This window comes from Populus euphratica, unplaced genomic scaffold (genome assembly GCF_000495115.2).
Source record: "Populus euphratica unplaced genomic scaffold, PopEup_1.0 scaffold2.1, whole genome shotgun sequence".
Taxonomy (NCBI): domain Eukaryota; kingdom Viridiplantae; phylum Streptophyta; class Magnoliopsida; order Malpighiales; family Salicaceae; genus Populus; species Populus euphratica.
In genome coordinates, this window is record NW_011499846.1 from 6655762 (window position 1) to 6674063 (window position 18302).

The 18302-nt window shown below is 32.6% G+C and overlaps 2 protein-coding genes across 2 annotated transcripts; both read right to left on the reverse strand.

Annotated features, from left to right (window-relative positions):
- Nucleotides 1-8: 8 nt before the first annotated feature.
- On the reverse strand, nt 9-3191 carry LOC105136180 (ribosome production factor 1-like). Its single transcript, XM_011041420.1, has 11 exons — nt 2809-3191; nt 2639-2716; nt 2399-2494; nt 2163-2246; nt 1989-2058; nt 1720-1802; nt 1273-1352; nt 911-1009; nt 696-804; nt 340-429; nt 9-231 (listed from the first exon to the last, which is right to left on the reverse strand). The coding sequence occupies exons 1-11, from the start codon at nt 3085-3087 to the stop codon at nt 193-195; spliced, it is 1107 nt and encodes a 368-aa protein (XP_011039722.1). The 5' UTR covers nt 3088-3191; the 3' UTR covers nt 9-192.
- Nucleotides 3192-4690: 1499 nt separating this feature from the next.
- On the reverse strand, nt 4691-6777 carry LOC105136189 (WAT1-related protein At3g30340-like). Its single transcript, XM_011041430.1, has 6 exons — nt 6558-6777; nt 6265-6327; nt 6028-6144; nt 5545-5941; nt 5269-5420; nt 4691-5169 (listed from the first exon to the last, which is right to left on the reverse strand). Exons 1-6 carry the CDS (start codon nt 6737-6739, stop codon nt 5016-5018), a joined length of 1065 nt encoding a protein of 354 aa, XP_011039732.1. The 5' UTR covers nt 6740-6777; the 3' UTR covers nt 4691-5015.
- Nucleotides 6778-18302: the final 11525 nt, after the last annotated feature.

Below are 18302 nucleotides of genomic sequence, written 5' to 3' on the forward strand. Positions count from 1 at the left end.
AGAAAAAATTAATCATGGGTCAAACAAATAATCCAATAATAAATATATTCATATAACCTTCAAGTATTACACCAGAGTTGAATAAACAATTGGGCAAAAATGATCACAATTCTCCATCAGTTGTTCATGTACCAACCCGAAATGCACCAAAATTTGCTTCTACCCGAAGACAAATAAACAATCTGATGCAACTCACAAGAAAAACCTTCTTCGGCTGGTGTCCATTTCCGGCTGAAATTCAAATGGGAAGAAATATTAACAGTTTCAAATCCAACGAAATTTGGAAAATACAAGGCCTCAATAAATCGATATATAAAACAGAAACCATTCATAAGTTACCTTGTGAACCCATTCATATTCACCACCCTTGGTATCAAAGGTTTCATGTTGGAGACTTCTCAACTTCAGTGTGAATCGAGGACCACACTCCTGCATGTTTAGAGGAAAATTATTGGTTATCAGCACTGACTAATGTGATCATTGGGATTTCAGACCAAGCGATGTTCTGGTAAAATTGGGACCAAGAACTTAAAGAGTATACAAATGAATGAAGCAGTTGAAATTAACAAGGTCCTACAATTCCAGATGTGTTTGAAGGCTTGCACCAAAATTTTAAGATCCTGGTAGAAAGGATATTGACTACATAACAACAAATGCTAAAAAAAATAAAATAAAATCCAATAGGGAACCATAACCTGAAGGCGTGCAATCACTTTCTGTTGAGTGTTCTTCTTGCCCTTGCCATCCTTTCTGTTTTTACCTTCTGAATCACTCTGTTTACTCTCTTTGGTTTCAAAGATGTACCTGTCCACAAAACAGTTGGAAAATTCATCAGAAAGGCATTTGTGAAAAAGAAAAAGATTACCAAAAGGTTTAGCCGCAGCAGAAATTGACAGAAATCAAAGCCTACCGGTGATGCCGGAAGAATATGTAATCGCGTTGATTATGAAAGGTAACAACTCTCCGACCTCGGAAATTTGGTTCTTGTGGGAAAAGTGACTGTATTAGTCTGGAGGATACAAATGAACAAAAGAAAGTGGTGTTAAAGAAGAAAACCAGTATGTAAAACGTCAACAAAAGAAAATGACATGCAGATGAACTGCAAGAACAGGCAAACCATACTGAAAAAACTTTGATAAATTATAGAAGACAAGAGCATTTTTAGAGGGATGAGAACACATATGACTACAGTGTGTTTCAATTCATTCTTCATGTCAACTGTGAGGAGATTTTACAACTTTTCTAATATGCAACATGAAGAAAATTTCATACCTCCCAATACGATGACCCAGACAAGTAGTGAAGTTAGTCAGGACCAGCTCGGGCTCATGACTGGTTGGATTTCCGTGGTTCTACAGGCAATACAATGCAGTAAAGATAAGATGTTAGCCTCGCAAAAACTACATCTGAAAAAATTGAAATCACATGCATGACCACGTAAAAAAACAAATTGGGCTATTCTAATATATCGAAACTTAATTAGATAATACTTCTATAATCACATTGCTTTCTTCATCAATCAATTTATCTTTGATTAGATAATCTTGATCCAATCAAACAGGCCTTGTCCATTTAAAGGCCTGAAAAATTAGATTTAATTGATATTTGGAGATTCATAATTATTAAGGACTTTCTTTAGTTTCATTAAATCAATTATCTTTAGAATACACAGTACCTAACATCACATTTAAATTAAAGTGCCATATCAATATACATAACCTTGATCTCTTTGCGCAGAACAAGCCGTGAGAGCTTGAAATGGGCAGTAGGTCCGTCTGGCAAGCCAATGATCAAGAGAGCATCTACAAGAAAGTTACAAACTTGTTAAAGTTTCTTGTAGACAATCACTGTGTCCCAAAGTTTATCCGTTGAAAAGAAAATTCAATTCTAATCTAATAGTTATTAGAATAGGAAAACATGTCAAGAGCACACGTATCCTATGCAATTAGGCATATGTTCTTTATTGAAAACTAACAAGTACTACTCACCTGGCTCCCTGCGGTTGGTGTGAACAACTATAAGAGAAGTAAAATCCTGCTTCTTTGCATATTCTACAATCTACAAAATTGTTGTGCACATCTTCGTAAGAGATTTAACACTGGAATAGCTCAGCTCCTTCTATTAGGAAAAGGGAGAGGGAACGAGAACCAGTAAAAGAGCACCTTTTTCAAGTCATAAGTTCCTCTTTTGTAATAATGTGCATTTGGGATCACCTCAAGTAGTTCTGATATAAAAGCTGGTCCCCTCTGTAGAGGATAAATGACATGTAAAGACAATCAACCATATCAGAGGCGCAACAAGAGATTTAAATTGGCACCCAAATATTATTTGATCTTCCTTTCATGGTTACTTGATGACTCTGTAACAAAAACAAATTAAAAAGAGATGGAAAACTTACAGTAGAATTGAAACGGGAAGTGGTGATCAATATCTTCGGAATCCGTTCGCGTTTTAAAACGGAGCTAAATTCATCAGCATCATTACCAGCGAATAGCTATAAAACAACAGAATTAGCACTTAAGCTACAACAAGCATTTGCTATTTTGGCCATAAGTAAAAAGAGTAGAACGAATCTTCCTTCACCAGAACAGATAAGTATAAATTGAAAATTAGCAAAGCAATAGCTATGAGGTAGCACCTCGTCGTCGGGCTTGCATACTGTCTCGTCAAGCTCTCTAGTATTCTCAATGGTGCGTGGAATCTTCCTGGGAGGAGGCTGCTAACAATAATTACATCACACAAAATCAATTCTTATTTCGCAAAAAAAAAAAAACAACCCTAATGCCATATTACAAAGGGGGACCTGACCTCCTCGCCGAGCTCCAGAGCGCGCTTCTCTTCGGCGTCTCGGGCTTTAAGCTTCTTCCTCTTCTCGACTTTCTTTTGATGCTTGAGTTTCGCGTGTACGGCAGACCTCTTCTCTTTGTTCTTTATCATTGATGGGAGTATTTCTTTCTTTTTCTCCTTCTCCTTCTCCTTCTCCTTCTCCATTTTCTTCATCTTCTTCTTCTTCTCCTTTTTGTCTAACACTACATCGTCGTATTCTTCCATTGCTTCGCTTTCGCTCTTCTTTCTCTTTGTTCCCATCTTTTCTAATTTCTTTTCGCTCTACAGATACAACAGTCTCCAATGACAGCATGCCCCGGGAAAAAAAAATTGCACAGCAGTGAAATTAGGGTTTTTGAGGATTTATGTTTGAGCCCGTTAGAGAAAGGGGCGAGGCCGTTACTGGACTCGGAGATTGGGCCTGTTTTAAGTAACAGGGAACGACAGGTAATTTCGTTGGGTCAACCAGTGAACAAATAACTATTCGTCATTTAGAATTGAACTGCAAAATACATAAATAGCTGAACTAGATGTAAGGCTCGCGTAATGATCTGGTTAGGTTAATTTTTTTTAATGTAAAAAATAATCCTTAGATAGCAAAAAAAGTATTATACTTGAGTTATTGATTTGAGATTGAGTTATTTATTTAATTGAATTTAATAAATTTATTGAATTTAATAATATAATAAAAATATTAAAAATAAAAATAAATAAACGAAACAAAAAAAATTAACAATGATTAATTGTAAAAAATGAGGACATGACAATACCATAAAAAAAATATTCTTTAAATATTTTAATGATGTTATTTGATAAATAAGTAAAAATAAAATAAAAATAAAATAACTTTATAAAAAGTAAAATGAAAAAAAATAAAACTCAATTTCTAAAAAATTAAATCTTGAAAAAAAAATAAAAAATAAAAAACCAATCCTAGTATACTCAATTCAACATGTCAATTTCATAATCTAGTTAGTTGGAAGACCATGATAAATCTATGAAAAGTTAATTAAATAGAATTACAAATTTCAAATCTCAAACCAATATAGAGATAGAGACAAAGGGCAAGATTAGAAAAAAAATTGATTAAAAAATAAATAAATTAACTATATTAATCAAGCATTGACTAAGCATTAAAATTTTTTCTTGATATTGCAAGATATTTGTATCAAGATAATGAAAACAAACTATCAAGATAAATTCCAAATAAAATCAATATCAAATAATAAATTAAAAAAAAAGTTAAGGGACGGAAAAAAAAATCATGAGCTCTACCTTGATTGTACAAGTCATTTCTTGATTTGATTTTGATAACGGGACTAAAAACTTCTTTAGACTCCAAATTTGATCTCTAAAGTTTGAATTATTTTAAATTAATAAAATTAAATTCCATGTTACCAAACCAAGCGTTAACCTAACAACATAATATTTCCTCAACATCCTCAGATCCTTATAGGCATGAAAAACAAATCACCAAGACCAATTATAAATCAAAGAAATATTAAAGGATCAAATGAGAAGAAAAACAATTGAGGGACCAAAACATAAAAAATCTTAGAAACTGAAAAAAAAAAGGGTGTTTCAATTAACTTTCTCCGCATAAGCTACTGTGAAACACTAAACCCTTTCAGATTTTTGTTAATAAAGCACTTGCCTGTTTGAGGGTCCATGGTTGTTTGCCCCTCTGTGCTATGAAGAAAAATAATTTACAAACATTTTTTTTTTCACATCAAGGTCTCTCATTACAAGGAATAATTATGTGTATTAAAATTATTTATGTAATAAATTTATTTGTATATAGAAATTATTTTTACAACATTACTTCTTCTATACAATATTTTTAGTCCATCTCTTTTACTATTTTTTTCAGATAAATTTTTACATACCAGGATATTTCTATTATTTTTTTCAATTTGGTATGAAGAGGCTATCTACGACTCAATGATCAAGGGATGAGTGTCCATCTCTTTCAATTCTTTCAATTGCAAGTGGAAAGCAAGTTAAGATTAAGCTAAATGAGTTGTAGACAATGACAGTTCTATCCATTCAAATTGGACTTGCACCTGTTACACTTGAATTTTTTTTGCTTGCATTTTCACTACAGCCTTGAATAACCAGCCTCCTCCCACCATATAATTAACTCTGAAAGAGCACTTATTGATCATCCTGAAGGGGTTCTATGGATTACTCTATGAATTTGTTGCTGATATTTGCGCTTCTGTGTCATGGTTTTCCTCTTCGTCGGTTAGTTGGGCTTGCTTCTCACCACAATCCACTGCTTCAGTCCTTTTACCCCACAGGAGAATGTACAGACCTAGTGTAACCGCTATAGATCCCAGGACACTGTTGATTACAACTGCAGAATGTTAGAACAATAAATAATCTGTAGCAAAGTGAAAGCATAGTGTGTGTGTGTGTGTGTGTGTAATGAAAGGAACCAACCTTCCAAGATAAATTTGTTCATGCAGGATAGAGAAATCAAACATAGCAGCGAATATCTGTATGAAAGGGGTGAACGCAGATGTGAACACAGGTCCCCTTTGTTTGATACACCATGACATCCCAACATAGCACAAGCCTGATCCTATGATCCCCTGTGGCAAGAAGTGAATCTGTAATATTTCAAGTCTCCTGTTTGAAATTGAAATTAATAATGAAACTTCTTCTCTTTATTTGTACGAAGCAAGAAATATTTATTTAAGTTGTCCTAATACTTACAGCATTAAGGACGCTTATAATCTCCAGTTTTGATTTAAGAATCCACATGGAAAACTTCCTTTTCAAGATTAAACTTAATGCAGCTGACTGGATTGCACCAAAGAAGGACATAATGGCAGTGCTGGAGTATTGACATGGATAAATTTTGCTTATCTTAGCTTGCATGAGGAACCATGCAGACCACATGAAGCAGCCTGCAAGAGAAAGTATCGAACCAGCTACCCAACTCCGTTTCTTCTTGCCCGAGATCAGGATGTCAGTTGTGGTGGCTTCTGAACTTGGATTGGTTAATGGGATTCCTTTATAAAGGATTAACAGGACAGCTCCTCCCATGCAAATAAATGTCCCTAACACCTTTGCTCTTCCTGCCTTACTTGACATGTTCAGTTTTTCTAGTCTGGAAAGAGTTTGAACACCATTTACCAATAAACATTATTTTTGGTCAGAAAATGCAGTAAATTACTCCTTGCTTGTTGTGCTTACCTAAAAAGCAGGGCTAGTATGAACGTGTTTACAGGGACCGTGTTGAGGAAGGCACATGAGAAGGTGACAGATATATACTCGAGTCCCAGAAGGAACAAGTACTGTGTGAGGGTTAACCTGATAGACATCAATAATTCTCAGCGTTTCTCTGTAATTGTCAGGGTAATTGTAATTTTAAAATGAACAATTAGCATAGCGCAAAACCATCTAGAATATTAAATGTGAATTTTAACGAACCCAATAAAGGCACCGAGGAAGAGGTGGCAAAAGATGGAAGCTGTTAGCTTAGGTCTGCTTTTCCTGCAAGAAAATCAACTATATTACAGTCCCAGTAAAAACCTGTCCGTATAAGAAGTTAAGTCCATCCTTCAAGACAAATTCAGTGCTATTTCCAATGAAAGGAGCCGCATTGACAATAACTAGTTGATAAACGTCCCAATTGAACGCAGAGAAGCTAAACAAGCATTAAAAAATAAGTGTGCAGACGCTAAAAGAATATTGCTAGAAGGGAGAGACGAAGTAGCTACTACCTTTCCCAAAAGTACGCAATGGGCGCCAAGAAAGTTGCAGAACTTGACAGTCGGTAAGTGGCAATAACCATATTGTTTGTTCCTTGATCAATCATTTTTTTAAGAAGCAAGTTCACTATTGCGAAGGCAAAACTAATAACCAACATTCCGACAACAGGCTTCCATTGTCCTACGTCACTCATATTTTCTCTAAGTGCAGTACTAGTCACAGAATATTTCCTCTCCCTAACAGATACCCAGTGTATGCAATCGCAGCGCAACTGGACTGATAAACTTCATCTATATATAGGCTCGCCACTTCCAAAAGGGGAATAAACATGACTACATAATCAAAATGATCGACGTATAATTGCGCGCGCAACCGACTTTCCATTTTTTAATCAATATTCTCCGTGCAATCTTTTGCTAGACCTTTTTCTCTTTATAGTTGGAGAACGCAGAATCAAATCCCAAAGCAAAGTTAATATTTAAGCATCATAAAACCATGACCTCGTAGATTTGTCACGCGTTTTGGTAATTAATTTGGCTAATGACCATATTTAACAGAAGGAAGGCTCAATGTCACTGAAGCCTTTATGCTATTGGACATATAGTAATTAAATGTGCAGGAAGCAATCAGCATCTTTTGAAAGCTAGGAGGCAGATATGACACAAGCATCCCTTTCTGCGAAGTATCTAATCCTTTCAAAAACAGATTGACCAACTCTTCCAGATTCCAGTGAAGGTAAGAACAACATGTCAAATCTTAAAAACAAATTAGTTGCCAAAACAATGGGATGCTTGATGCAGGCGGAAGATGAATACAGTAAAAATGAAGAAAGATGACGGGAATTTTAATCAACGAAAAGAGTTCTTGATGTGAACCCAAGTTGCAGGTTTTATTTTCTCTCCAACAATCAAAACAACGATGTAGTATGCCTTTTTAGGAGATTTACAAAGCTTTAAATAGGTTAGAAACCTAGTTCAACTTGGAAATAAAAATAAGAATACGAGATTACAAAAGAAGAAAGTATAAAATTCAAAAATAACAAGAAAAATAAAAAAAAACTGCTAAAATCAGGGCTACGGGTGAAATTTTCAAAATCTAAAGATTTGATAGTCAGAGCAGCGATTCCAAGTCGACTTCGCAGCCTCTGAAAACTCTTATAAAAATTTACTATCCAACAATCAAATTAAAAATTATGATTTTTTTGCACTGTTACTCTAATTTAGTGCGACCAAACCTCCTTAACCCAAATCTATCCACAGCTCCATAAATGTTTCTATTAGATTATTCACGTAATCAGGAATAGATACTTATTAAGTTGCAGTAAATATATAACTGACTGTTCAAAATCACTGACTGAAAAAAGCATGATTACATCAATGCTTTGTAATTTTAACCAGTGCAAGTTATGTTTTTTTCCCTTCTGTCACGCATTTACAGGCTTAGATCTGAAAATAAGTTTTTGAAGACGTCACGTTTAACACGTTAGGATAATTATTCTTATTATCTTTCTATGGCAGCACATTAATTCTGGGAATACTCTCGGTAGCGCTATACTGTAAATGATATTACACGTGCCCTAAGGCTAGAAGTATACAGGTTATACAATTGGAGGTGCATGAAAAAGATTTCTGATAGCAGACAGTTTTCTTTGAACTTGATTCTAATGCCTCTCCTTTGCTTTTTTATTTTTTATTTTTTAACTGATTATCTTGAACGAAAAGGAACCTGGAATAAGGGTAAATGGATAAGGCCTAAAAGAAAGAAAGGCCAGTCTCTTCCACCAGAACAAAACAGCTCTTAAATTTTATTCTGTCTATAACCTTCATGGTTAAATGTTTATCCACTTACATAGCGTAAGATAAGTTGAAACTTTCGAAAGTACACTTGTCCTTGATAAAAAGTTTTTTTCTACACCAGGATACAAAGATTTATTGATATATTCTTTCAGATTTTCACCAAATTTAGAAAAGTATCAGCAATAATTCCTAAAATGGTTCAAATATAATAATGCATACCGGTTTTGAGATCAAGCTAGCTAAATGGCTAGTAACTGACTCTCTAAAATCGGAGCCAAAAACATCCATGAAAATAAGAAATAGATAAAAAGGCTAACATGGGTTGAGTTAGTCTCAATGGATCAAAGTTCTTTGGAACCTATTGTTCTCTACTCTTCTTTCTGTGGTCTCTGCATACACATACTCCAAAAACGTCCATTGGAAAGAGGCCAATATGAAGCATTGACTGGCAAAATACATTCGAAATCTCTGATTCTGATTGGTGACAGCAGGTCAGCATGAGGCATGGACTGGCAACATGTATTCAAAATTTCTGATTCTGAATGGTGAAGCCAGAAGGTAACGTGATAAGCATTGAGCAGGTATTAAATCGTAAAGATCTTGTTCAGTCCCTTTTATTTCCTGTACACCAGGAGGCATGACTTCCCTTTGTAGCTAACCGCCACTGATCCTTGTGGTCATTTAATCAGGGGATCAAAATGACAGGATTGACATTTTTACGAGCTTCATTTTGGTTTGTAAGATTTTACACATGTTTATTCTGGAGAGAAAAAATGAATTGGAAGTTTATTGATTATGATTTATTACAGGTGTCCATGAAATATGCTTGCTTACAGCAGCAGCCTTTCAGAAGTGGATGCGAATTCGCACCATGAAAACATTGGCATTGTAGGAATATCGAATTTCGGTCAGCGTTTCTTGAAAAACTTCCAGGCAACCTCTGTTAGTTCGTAAAAATAAACCTTCGGGATATTAAGTAAACCTTTGGGATATTAAGTGGGTATTGGGAAACAAGACAATCTGTAGCACGAGACGGCCTCCAGTCACTTGTGCAACTCGAGTTTCCTCGAGAAATTAAAGAATGACGTGCATATTCAACAAAAATAAATAAATAAATAAAGCAAAACCAGGTGAGTTCAATCAACAATCCACTGACAAACACTGGATGGTGATCATCCTGATAAACAATAGTTTTTCATCATATTGAGATGCATTGAACCAACATTCGGACTGACAAGATTCGGTACTTTAACAAAGCAATGAAATTAGTATCTGCTTAAAAGTAAGCATCAAAGTCTGGTTGCCAAGCTCTGTTCAACCCAGAAAAAAAGAAATGGAAACAAAAAGAAAGGAGAAAACCTCAATGCTTGTATGTTTTTGGAGAAGCAATTATCGATTGTACTAGCTTATAGATTTCAGCGAGCTTGCTTCTGGATCTGATCTCTGCGTCTTATGTAATATCTTCTTACATCTAACACTAGCAATATTTTGTGCATCTGACCATGCTTAGTGTGGTTCTATTGTCATTTTATTCTGAAGCACTTTCTGGAACCCTAATATTTCATTTTGAAAGTTTGCTCAACAAATTTTATGGCCCTTTTCTATGCATGAGATTGTACAACACAGTGATTATCAGGATGTAGCTCCTGTTAATTCTCTGTAAATGCTCAAAGATAAAAAAAAATAAAAAAATAAACTTGCAGTAGTATATTTGCAATGGCACTTGGAATGGGGGTAGCTCGCAATTTGAATTGTCAAGTCAGTCTTGGAACCAAAAAAATACAGGTTGAAGAACATTCAATGAGAAAACACAGGTTTCTGTCCCTCGCATGCAATGCCCATATGCATCGAGTTACTTAGAACCATTAAAATATGATCGAGTAACTTCGAACCATAAGAATATCAGTAGAAAGAATGAAACTATTACGGTGTTAACTCAATGAATATTTTTACAAGCATGGGAAATCTCGAGAAGCCCCGACAATCTCAACCTCGGCACAGCATAAATAATAAATGACAGAATCAAAGCCAAATTGCCAAATTGTCAAATTAAAAAAACCCAAACAAGAGAGAAAACCCAATCAAGATAAGCCAGACAATATGAATCAAAAGAAGTGCTTGACCGGGAAGAGAAGCGCTGCCACCACTTCCAACCTCGCAAGCCCCTAACTTAGCAACACGAGTGCCGCTGCACATAGCGTCAGCGCACCCACACCAATAAGTAACCCCATCAACACCACACGCAGGATCCGCACGGAAACAATTGATTGGGCATGAAGCGGGTGCTTTTAACCCTGCGCATGCTTCACCCTTTCCATCCTTGTTCGTGACTTCTTGAATTAATATTGCAGCGTCAGGCTCCGATCGCGCGATCTGGAAGCAGAGGCTGGATAAGAAAATAGCGATGCATAAGGTGGAGATTAATGAAAGTTTCGACATGGATTAATTTGTTTAGGATTTAGGGATCGGCGGGTCTAACCATAACCCTAACCCTAACCCTAAAATATGGGAGAATATGGATCCGGAGGCAAGGGGTAATGGGTTCTTGTTACAGACTATTGAATTTTGAAAGCAGAGGAATTCGTGGAAGAGAGCGAATAGGGGGATGCGATTGGTATGGCGAACAACAAGAAAAGGTATGCCTAGACTCTACAGGAATGGGAAAGGTACAAAACAAAGAAAACGGTCTTGAGAGTCTTGACGCCATCCTGCCCCTGGCCAGCTGGGGGTTCGGGTAGGGTTGGGTAGGTGACCGGCTTCAATTTGTGAGGAGCTGTTAACGGGTGTCAATTGATAAATTAATTCGTTTTCTTTCTATCAACAGTATACCCGTTTTCTTTTCTTTTTTTTTTAAGTTTTATCATCGTCAAAAGTTGAAAACCCCATTATACCAAAAAAACTCATCAAGATTGAATTATTCCAATTCACCTGCATCACCGCATCCACCAAATCTCGAACGAAATCATCGCCCAGGTTTCAAAGACACCATAACCTGCAAATGCATAGGAAAAGGGATGAGCTCGTTGTCCACCTGCATCACCGCATCCACCAAATCTCAAACAAAATCATCGCCCGGGTTTCAAAGACGCCATAACCTGCAAATGCACAGGAAAAGTGATGAGCTCGTTGGCAAAGCAAGTTGGCAATACAAAAAGTTTGTATTCTCTCCCGTTGAGAATTCTACATTCAACGTAATTTGATGAAATGTTTTGTATCCTATCCATCATAACTATAGATTATAAATAAGCATAAGATTTAACAACTCACGAATTCAGTATTGAAATGAAAGACACGTCATAAAACAAACTAATTAAAATAACAAAAATGTAAAAATGTAAATAGTAAATATATTAGAAAGTATTCGAGTCTCCTATTACTCATTTTCTGCACCCTTCCATGACTTGCACTCAAATTGCCTTATTTTCACGACTTGCACTTAACCTAAATACGTTGGATTCTTCAGTCAGATCTTCGTGGCCCATGAAAAAGATGCAAGGTGTCATGGAACTCGTTGAGAAAAGATACAGAAGAAGTGATTTAAAAAAAAAAAAAAATTGGTCTCACTACATGAAGGCATCCAAATTTCAAGATGACTCGAAAAGTTATATAAGTTTAATCAGGTCAATTAAAATTATAAATTTTTACCGAATAAAACCCATCCCTAATAGAGCAAGTTTTAGGTTAACTTCTCAATTTTAAAACATTAATAATAATAATTATCATATTATTAAATCTATAAAAAAATATTATATTTTTAAAAAATAATTCTTTTTAAAAAAAATTAGGTCCCATATAAATTACATTGCGGCATTCAAATTTTAAAATAACTCGAAAAGTTATATAGGTTTAATCGAGCCAATTAAAATTATGTTTTTTTACCATATAAAACCCAACTAAGATGCCTAATAAATCAAGTTTTAGGTTAATTTTTCAAATTAGATTTTAAAACATTAATAATATTAATTATCACATTATTAAACCTATAAAAAAATATTAACTAATAAATTTAACATGAAAAATTTAAATGTTGGAAATATATACCAATAATAAAAAAATTTATTACGTTTCATTTCATAGATCATGTTTTTTGAATCTCATTGTATTATGAAAACTCTCGATAGGTTTTCTAAAATTACGTAAAAATAACATCTTTATTTATTCGTCCATTCGGTCTTCGATTATTACACGATTACAAACACTGTTAACGATGGCAACACCCCAGCTTCCACCTGAATCCCTTGCAAAAGTCAGGGGAGAACCTTACAATAGAAACTGAAAGAAAATACAACACCAGTGAACTGAAAGAAATGAAATGAAAGGAGCCATGGAGCAGGTGCACGCAGAGGCACATGGACCGAGAGAAGGGAAATATCGACCACCGATATGTTGGCACTTAACAAGCCCCTAACTTAACAACACGAACACTGGCACAAGCAGCCTCTGGACAACCACACCAGTAAGTGACCCCATTAGCGCCACAGACAGGGTCCGCGCGGATGCAGTTGATTGTGCCGTTGCATGTCCCTCGAGAGGCGGATCCTGGACACAGATTAACACTACCATACCGCGCTTGCACCATAGTACAGCAAAGGCCCAAAACCAGGACCATAACGATACATAGCTGGGCAGCTCTTATGGATGTGGCCATGTTAGTAGCTTGGTTTCTTGCTAAAGTTCTGGCGGAGGAGGACGCCCGTGGTGACTTGGAGAGGAGGATGTTTAAATAAGAGAGAGAGCTCCAAATCCGATACCAATATTTTTACATATTATGGATAGTCAAAGGGTAAGGAAGGAACCCACAGACTAGTGGGTGCAGCGGTGGAAGCAGCAGAGTTAAAAATCTATTAGACCTGGATTCAAAGTACGTGGACCGTCAATCAAATCGAGTAAGGTTGGGTTTTAATATTTATATTCTATTTATTTAGTGTTTTGAGATAGAATCAATAGATATAAATAAAAAATTTATTTAATTGAAGAGATAAATATCAAATAAATTGTTTTCGTAACATTTTTAACAAATTCTTCTTTATTGAGCTTTAATTTTTAGATTGTATTTATTTAGTATTCTGGAATAGAATTGACAAATATAAAAAATTTAAAAATTTATTTAATTAAAGAGATATAAACATCTTATAAATTTTCCAATTAATTTTTATATTTTCTAAATTATCCCATGTGTTTCTATTATTTCCATGTCCTTTATTTAGAAAAAGTAACCAATCATTAGTTTAATTACATTTGACTGCATCCACATGCCTGTGCATCTGAGCTAAGGTCTAATTAATTGTCGTTGAAAATAAAACGGAGAGTCAAATGATGAAAAGAGAGAGTCGCATTTATTGAACGGCACAACTCTCCAATAATCAACGGGGTCAGGAGGTGGTGGCATGGACTCCCGTTATTATAATTTTGAGTGTAAATTTTTGAGAAAATATTTGAAAGTATATTAATACTTTTTTTAAAAGTTTTTTTATTTTAAAAAGATTATTTTTAATATTAGTATATTAAATAATATAAAAAATTAAAAAAATCAAAATTATATTTTTACTTTTCTATATTTTTAAATATGTATAAAATTAATATTTTTATTTGATATTAATAACTTAAAGCATGTATAAATTAAATATTTTTATTTACTAATTTAATATATTTATTTATACATTTCTGATTAAGCTCTGGATCATCTACTTTGAGAAGATCCATTTTCTCAAATTTCTGTGGGCGCAAACAACTTGTCAGATTGCGATGAGCGCTTGAATTAATATGGACGGACTTTTTACAGGCTGGCAAGGACATGTCATCGTGGACCTCGCTCTCTCTCTCTCTCTCTCTCTCTCTCTCGTGATTGCACATCTTAAAATATAGTAAACTAGCATTGTGTTCACACGCGACTGCATATCACTTTTTAAAAAATTATTTGTATTCAATTTCTTGGTAATTAAAATAGATATTGATACGAGATGCAATAGTTAAAATTCTGTAAAAATATGCACTTTTTTTTAGCGAAAACTATCTTCTCATATTTTTATAATAAAATTTCATTTTATTAATAACATGCTTTGTTGAATAAAATTTAATGATAATTAAAAAATGCATAAAAATTATAATCACTTGAATTCAAGAGTAATTTCTTTTATCTTCTCAAATCAGAAACTCTTTTTCCTCATTCATGCATTTTTTTCATGAATTGTTTTATTAGAATAATTAATTTTAATAAAAACTTATTATTATCATGAAAATAAATTTTAGTGAAAAAATAAAAAAATTATGAATTAATTATTTTTATTCACTTATATTAATAAATATAAGAAAAATAAATCTAATAAAATTATATAAAAAATTTATAATAATTGATATTATATTCTTATTGAATATTAATAAGCAATTTTTTAAACAAAAAGCTATGCTTATTAGATTAATATATAATTAATTATAAAATAATTATTAATATTATCATTAAAAACTCTGATTTTTTGGAATGTATGATATAATTAAATAAATATCTTAATATTATTTTAAAAAAACTATTTAAAGAGAATTTATTATATTTTTTTTTTAAAATAAGAAAAAGATTAATATTAAGTTATATAAAAGTATGGTTGCAGTTGTTTTTTAAAATATTTTTTTATTAAAATGTATAAAAATAATATTTTTTTTTATTTTTAAAAAATTATTTTTAAATCACCGCTTATTTTTAAAAAATTATTTTTAAATCACCGTTTTAAAATGAGCTAAAATATATAAATAAAATTAATTTTTAATATAAAATGTATAAAAATAATATTTTTATATAAACAGTAACTCTTAGGCCTACGAGGACGAGCACGCACGCCTAGCCCGAAAGAAATCCTCAAGAATGCCTTGGGCTGCGTTGTCCCTTGGGGCAAATTCGGACTGGGATGTGAGATGTTTGACGTGCAGAGGTATAAAGGAGCCAAGTTTGGATGAGTTTTGATGCCGAAATTTTAATGAATATTTATTTTACAAAGAGAGAGAACTGTATTGGGATGTTTCATTACGTATCTCAATTTTGATGTCTTCAAACTCAAATTTGTATTCCGCCAGCCATAAATTATATTTCAAATTTATCATATATATTCATGCTCGGAGGAGAGCACAAGTAATCATATTTCAAACCTCATCTTTCATTTTAAATTCGAGGATTTGAAACGTCTGGGGGAAGAGGATAAGTAACTATAAATATTCCATTGCTATTTATGTTCTAAATTCAACAGGCACGGAATGAAAGGACAAAACAATTACTATATTTTTCTCTCTTTTTTTCCAGTAAATTAAGTATATTTTATTTCACTTTGATTTGAAAAGTATATACAATAAATATCCTCTTTATTTTAAATGTTTTAATTTAAATTTAAGACCAAACATGCATGGATTATTGGCACTTGAGCTTCGGCTTAGCCCTCTATTTCAGCATTCATATAATTAATTTATTCATTACATACTAAGCCTCTTTTAATGCATAAAATAATTAGTGCGCTGAAGACCCCTTGTACAAGAAACTAGATGCATCTCACAAGCTTTTTTTATGCTTCGGTCAAAGGAGATTGCAGTGTTGTGAATGAACGCCGCTCGAGGTGATAAAATATGATCTCCAAAGTTTTCAGCGACAATAATATATATTGGTTTGTATACACTTTACGATTTAGCTTTGAATTTTGTAAGCATCTATCCATTATTTCCCATTTTTGTCGCAGTATATACATCCCTTGCACATGTATTTATAAATTGAGATTATCTGTTAAAATTAAGAAAAATGTATTTTAAAATTGAGATTATCTGTTAAAATGAAGAAATATGTCAACTAGCGGATGAGTACAAAACAAACGAGTTACTTGTAACATGGTTATTAAAAGCCACTCGGGATTCACTCAGTCAAGAAAATAAATTTTGGGTTATATGGTTGATGCAAGTTAACTTAAAAAAACTTTAAAAATATATTTTAGATTTTAATATTACATGTAAAAAAATTAAAAATAATTCATATAAATATAAATTATACTTATTGTAAATAATAAAATTTAAAAGGATTTTTTTATCTCACATTAAAAATATATTATCCTATTTTTTTAAGTTAAAATATTTAAATTAAAAAATTATTTCAAGTTATATGAATTGATTTAGATTAACCTGGAAAAAATTTTAAAAAATATTTTAAATTTTAATATTACACGTAAAAAAATTATAAAAAAATAATATTTCAAGTATTTAAACTAAAAAAATTTCTTAACAAACACGTAAAAAAATTATAAAAAAATAATACTCCATCCTTTTAAATTGAAGTATTTAAACTAAAAAAATTTCTTAACAAAAAACACAAGTCTCTTCTTATCAATATAAAATATATACACTAACAAGTTTTTGATTTTATATTAAAAAAATAAAATATTTTTTTAAAATTTATGTAATAAATTTTGATATAAATTAATAATCAACAAGAAAATAATAGTAAGTTTGTACATATAGGATAAGACAAAAAAAAAACTTTTAATTTCTTTGTGTGTATGTGAGGTAATGCTTGTACTTTTCAGATTTTTTTTTCTTGTCCTTCCATTGACTTAAATCACTATTTTTTTTTGTTGTCCCTGTTTTCATTAATAATATATTTTTATTTTAATATTATCTTAAACCACTATTTTTTATTGTTTTGCCTCCTAAACCACTTGCTTATTTGACAGTGTTCCACATGTAGATGTTGGTTTCTAGATAAATAAACCAATTTAGTGTCGGAAGAAAATTAGAAGAATCATGTATATGCTTACCTAATGAAACTCCAGCCTCAAATTTCTTACCACTAACCCAATTCTCATGGTAAGATTTGTATCATCTCCAACTTTGTATTTGTTTCCGAGGTTGCTCCCTCTAGTGAAGCCATGGAAATTTATCAAGATCACGATTCTGTCTAATCCTAATAGCCATATTCTGTGTTCACCAGATAGACCCTGGAGGCAAAAGCGGACGGTACTCTCTTCTTTATGCGAAGCGGGAGATGACTATATCCTATGTAGTTTAAAAAATTTAAGTTGAAATAATTTTTTTATGCATATATATAACTAAATAAATAAAAAAATATACTTATAAATAAATAAATAAATAATTATAAATAAAATTTTAAAAAGCAAGAAATAGATATAAATCAAGATATTTAATCTTAAAAGATAAGAAATTTATCTAATTGTATTTTCTAATTATATTTAATCTTAAAAGATAAGAAATTTACCTAATTGTATTTTCTAAATTTTTTATTAAAATAATTTTTAATATAAAAAATAAAATTATTAGATCCAAGTGCTCTGTAACCCATATGCCTGGTTAAAAATATTAATTCGATTGTTATATAATTAAATAAAAAATTTAATTAAGAAATAAAATTATTAATTTCAATTAAATTTGCGGTTCAATGATGTTAAAACAACGGCGGCTTGAAATTTTTATAAGATCCAAAAAAAGAAAACCTTAGCAATGCATCCGTATTCCTTTGTTTGAGGTTAAAATTAATTTTTGATCTGGCCCCGCAGTAGTTCCTATTTTCAGACATGATTGAGATTTCTTCCCGGGCTGTCCCCATGATCAACTGATCACGAAAGATCGATGACCTGCATGTATAATCTATCACACGGATCCATTGCACTACCTAGCAATCAATCACCACCTTCAACATGTTAAGAGCTTTCATGAACAACAGATCCCATCTTTATTCATCATTTTTAATTGTACTAATTAACACAACTGAGTCTTATTCGGTACTTGCATAAAAGCATGGCACGACTAATGCCAAACTAACAACAACAGACAACTGATCCAAACTGCTTGAAATGATTTCAAGTAGTACTAAAACACGTTATTACTGAACTTTAGAAAACAACTGAGACGGACATTAATATTTCGTGGACACAAGTGTGGAGGCCTAGCACTTCCCTTTCTTGACAACATCAACACCAT

What these genes read in the sequence shown, in the direction of transcription:
- LOC105136180 (XM_011041420.1), bottom strand. Translation starts at nt 3,087, where the DNA reads ATGGGAACAAAGAGAAAGAAGAGCGAAAGCGAAGCAATGGAAGAATAC. An exon ending in GAACTTATGACTTGAAAAAG is followed by an intron (nt 2,059 to 2,162) that starts GTGCTCTTTTAC and finishes ACAATTTTGTAG; the next exon opens with ATTGTAGAATATGCAAAGAA. An exon ending in CTGGGTCATCGTATTGGGAG is followed by an intron (nt 1,010 to 1,272) that starts GTATGAAATTTT and finishes TGTATCCTCCAG; the next exon opens with ACTAATACAGTCACTTTTCC.
- LOC105136189 (XM_011041430.1), bottom strand. Translation starts at nt 6,739, where the DNA reads ATGAGTGACGTAGGACAATGGAAGCCTGTTGTCGGAATGTTGGTTATT. An exon ending in TTCCTCGGTGCCTTTATTGG is followed by an intron (nt 6,145 to 6,264) that starts GTTCGTTAAAAT and finishes GATGTCTATCAG; the next exon opens with GTTAACCCTCACACAGTACT. An exon ending in TTATAAGCGTCCTTAATGCT is followed by an intron (nt 5,421 to 5,544) that starts GTAAGTATTAGG and finishes TTCTTGCCACAG; the next exon opens with GGGATCATAGGATCAGGCTT.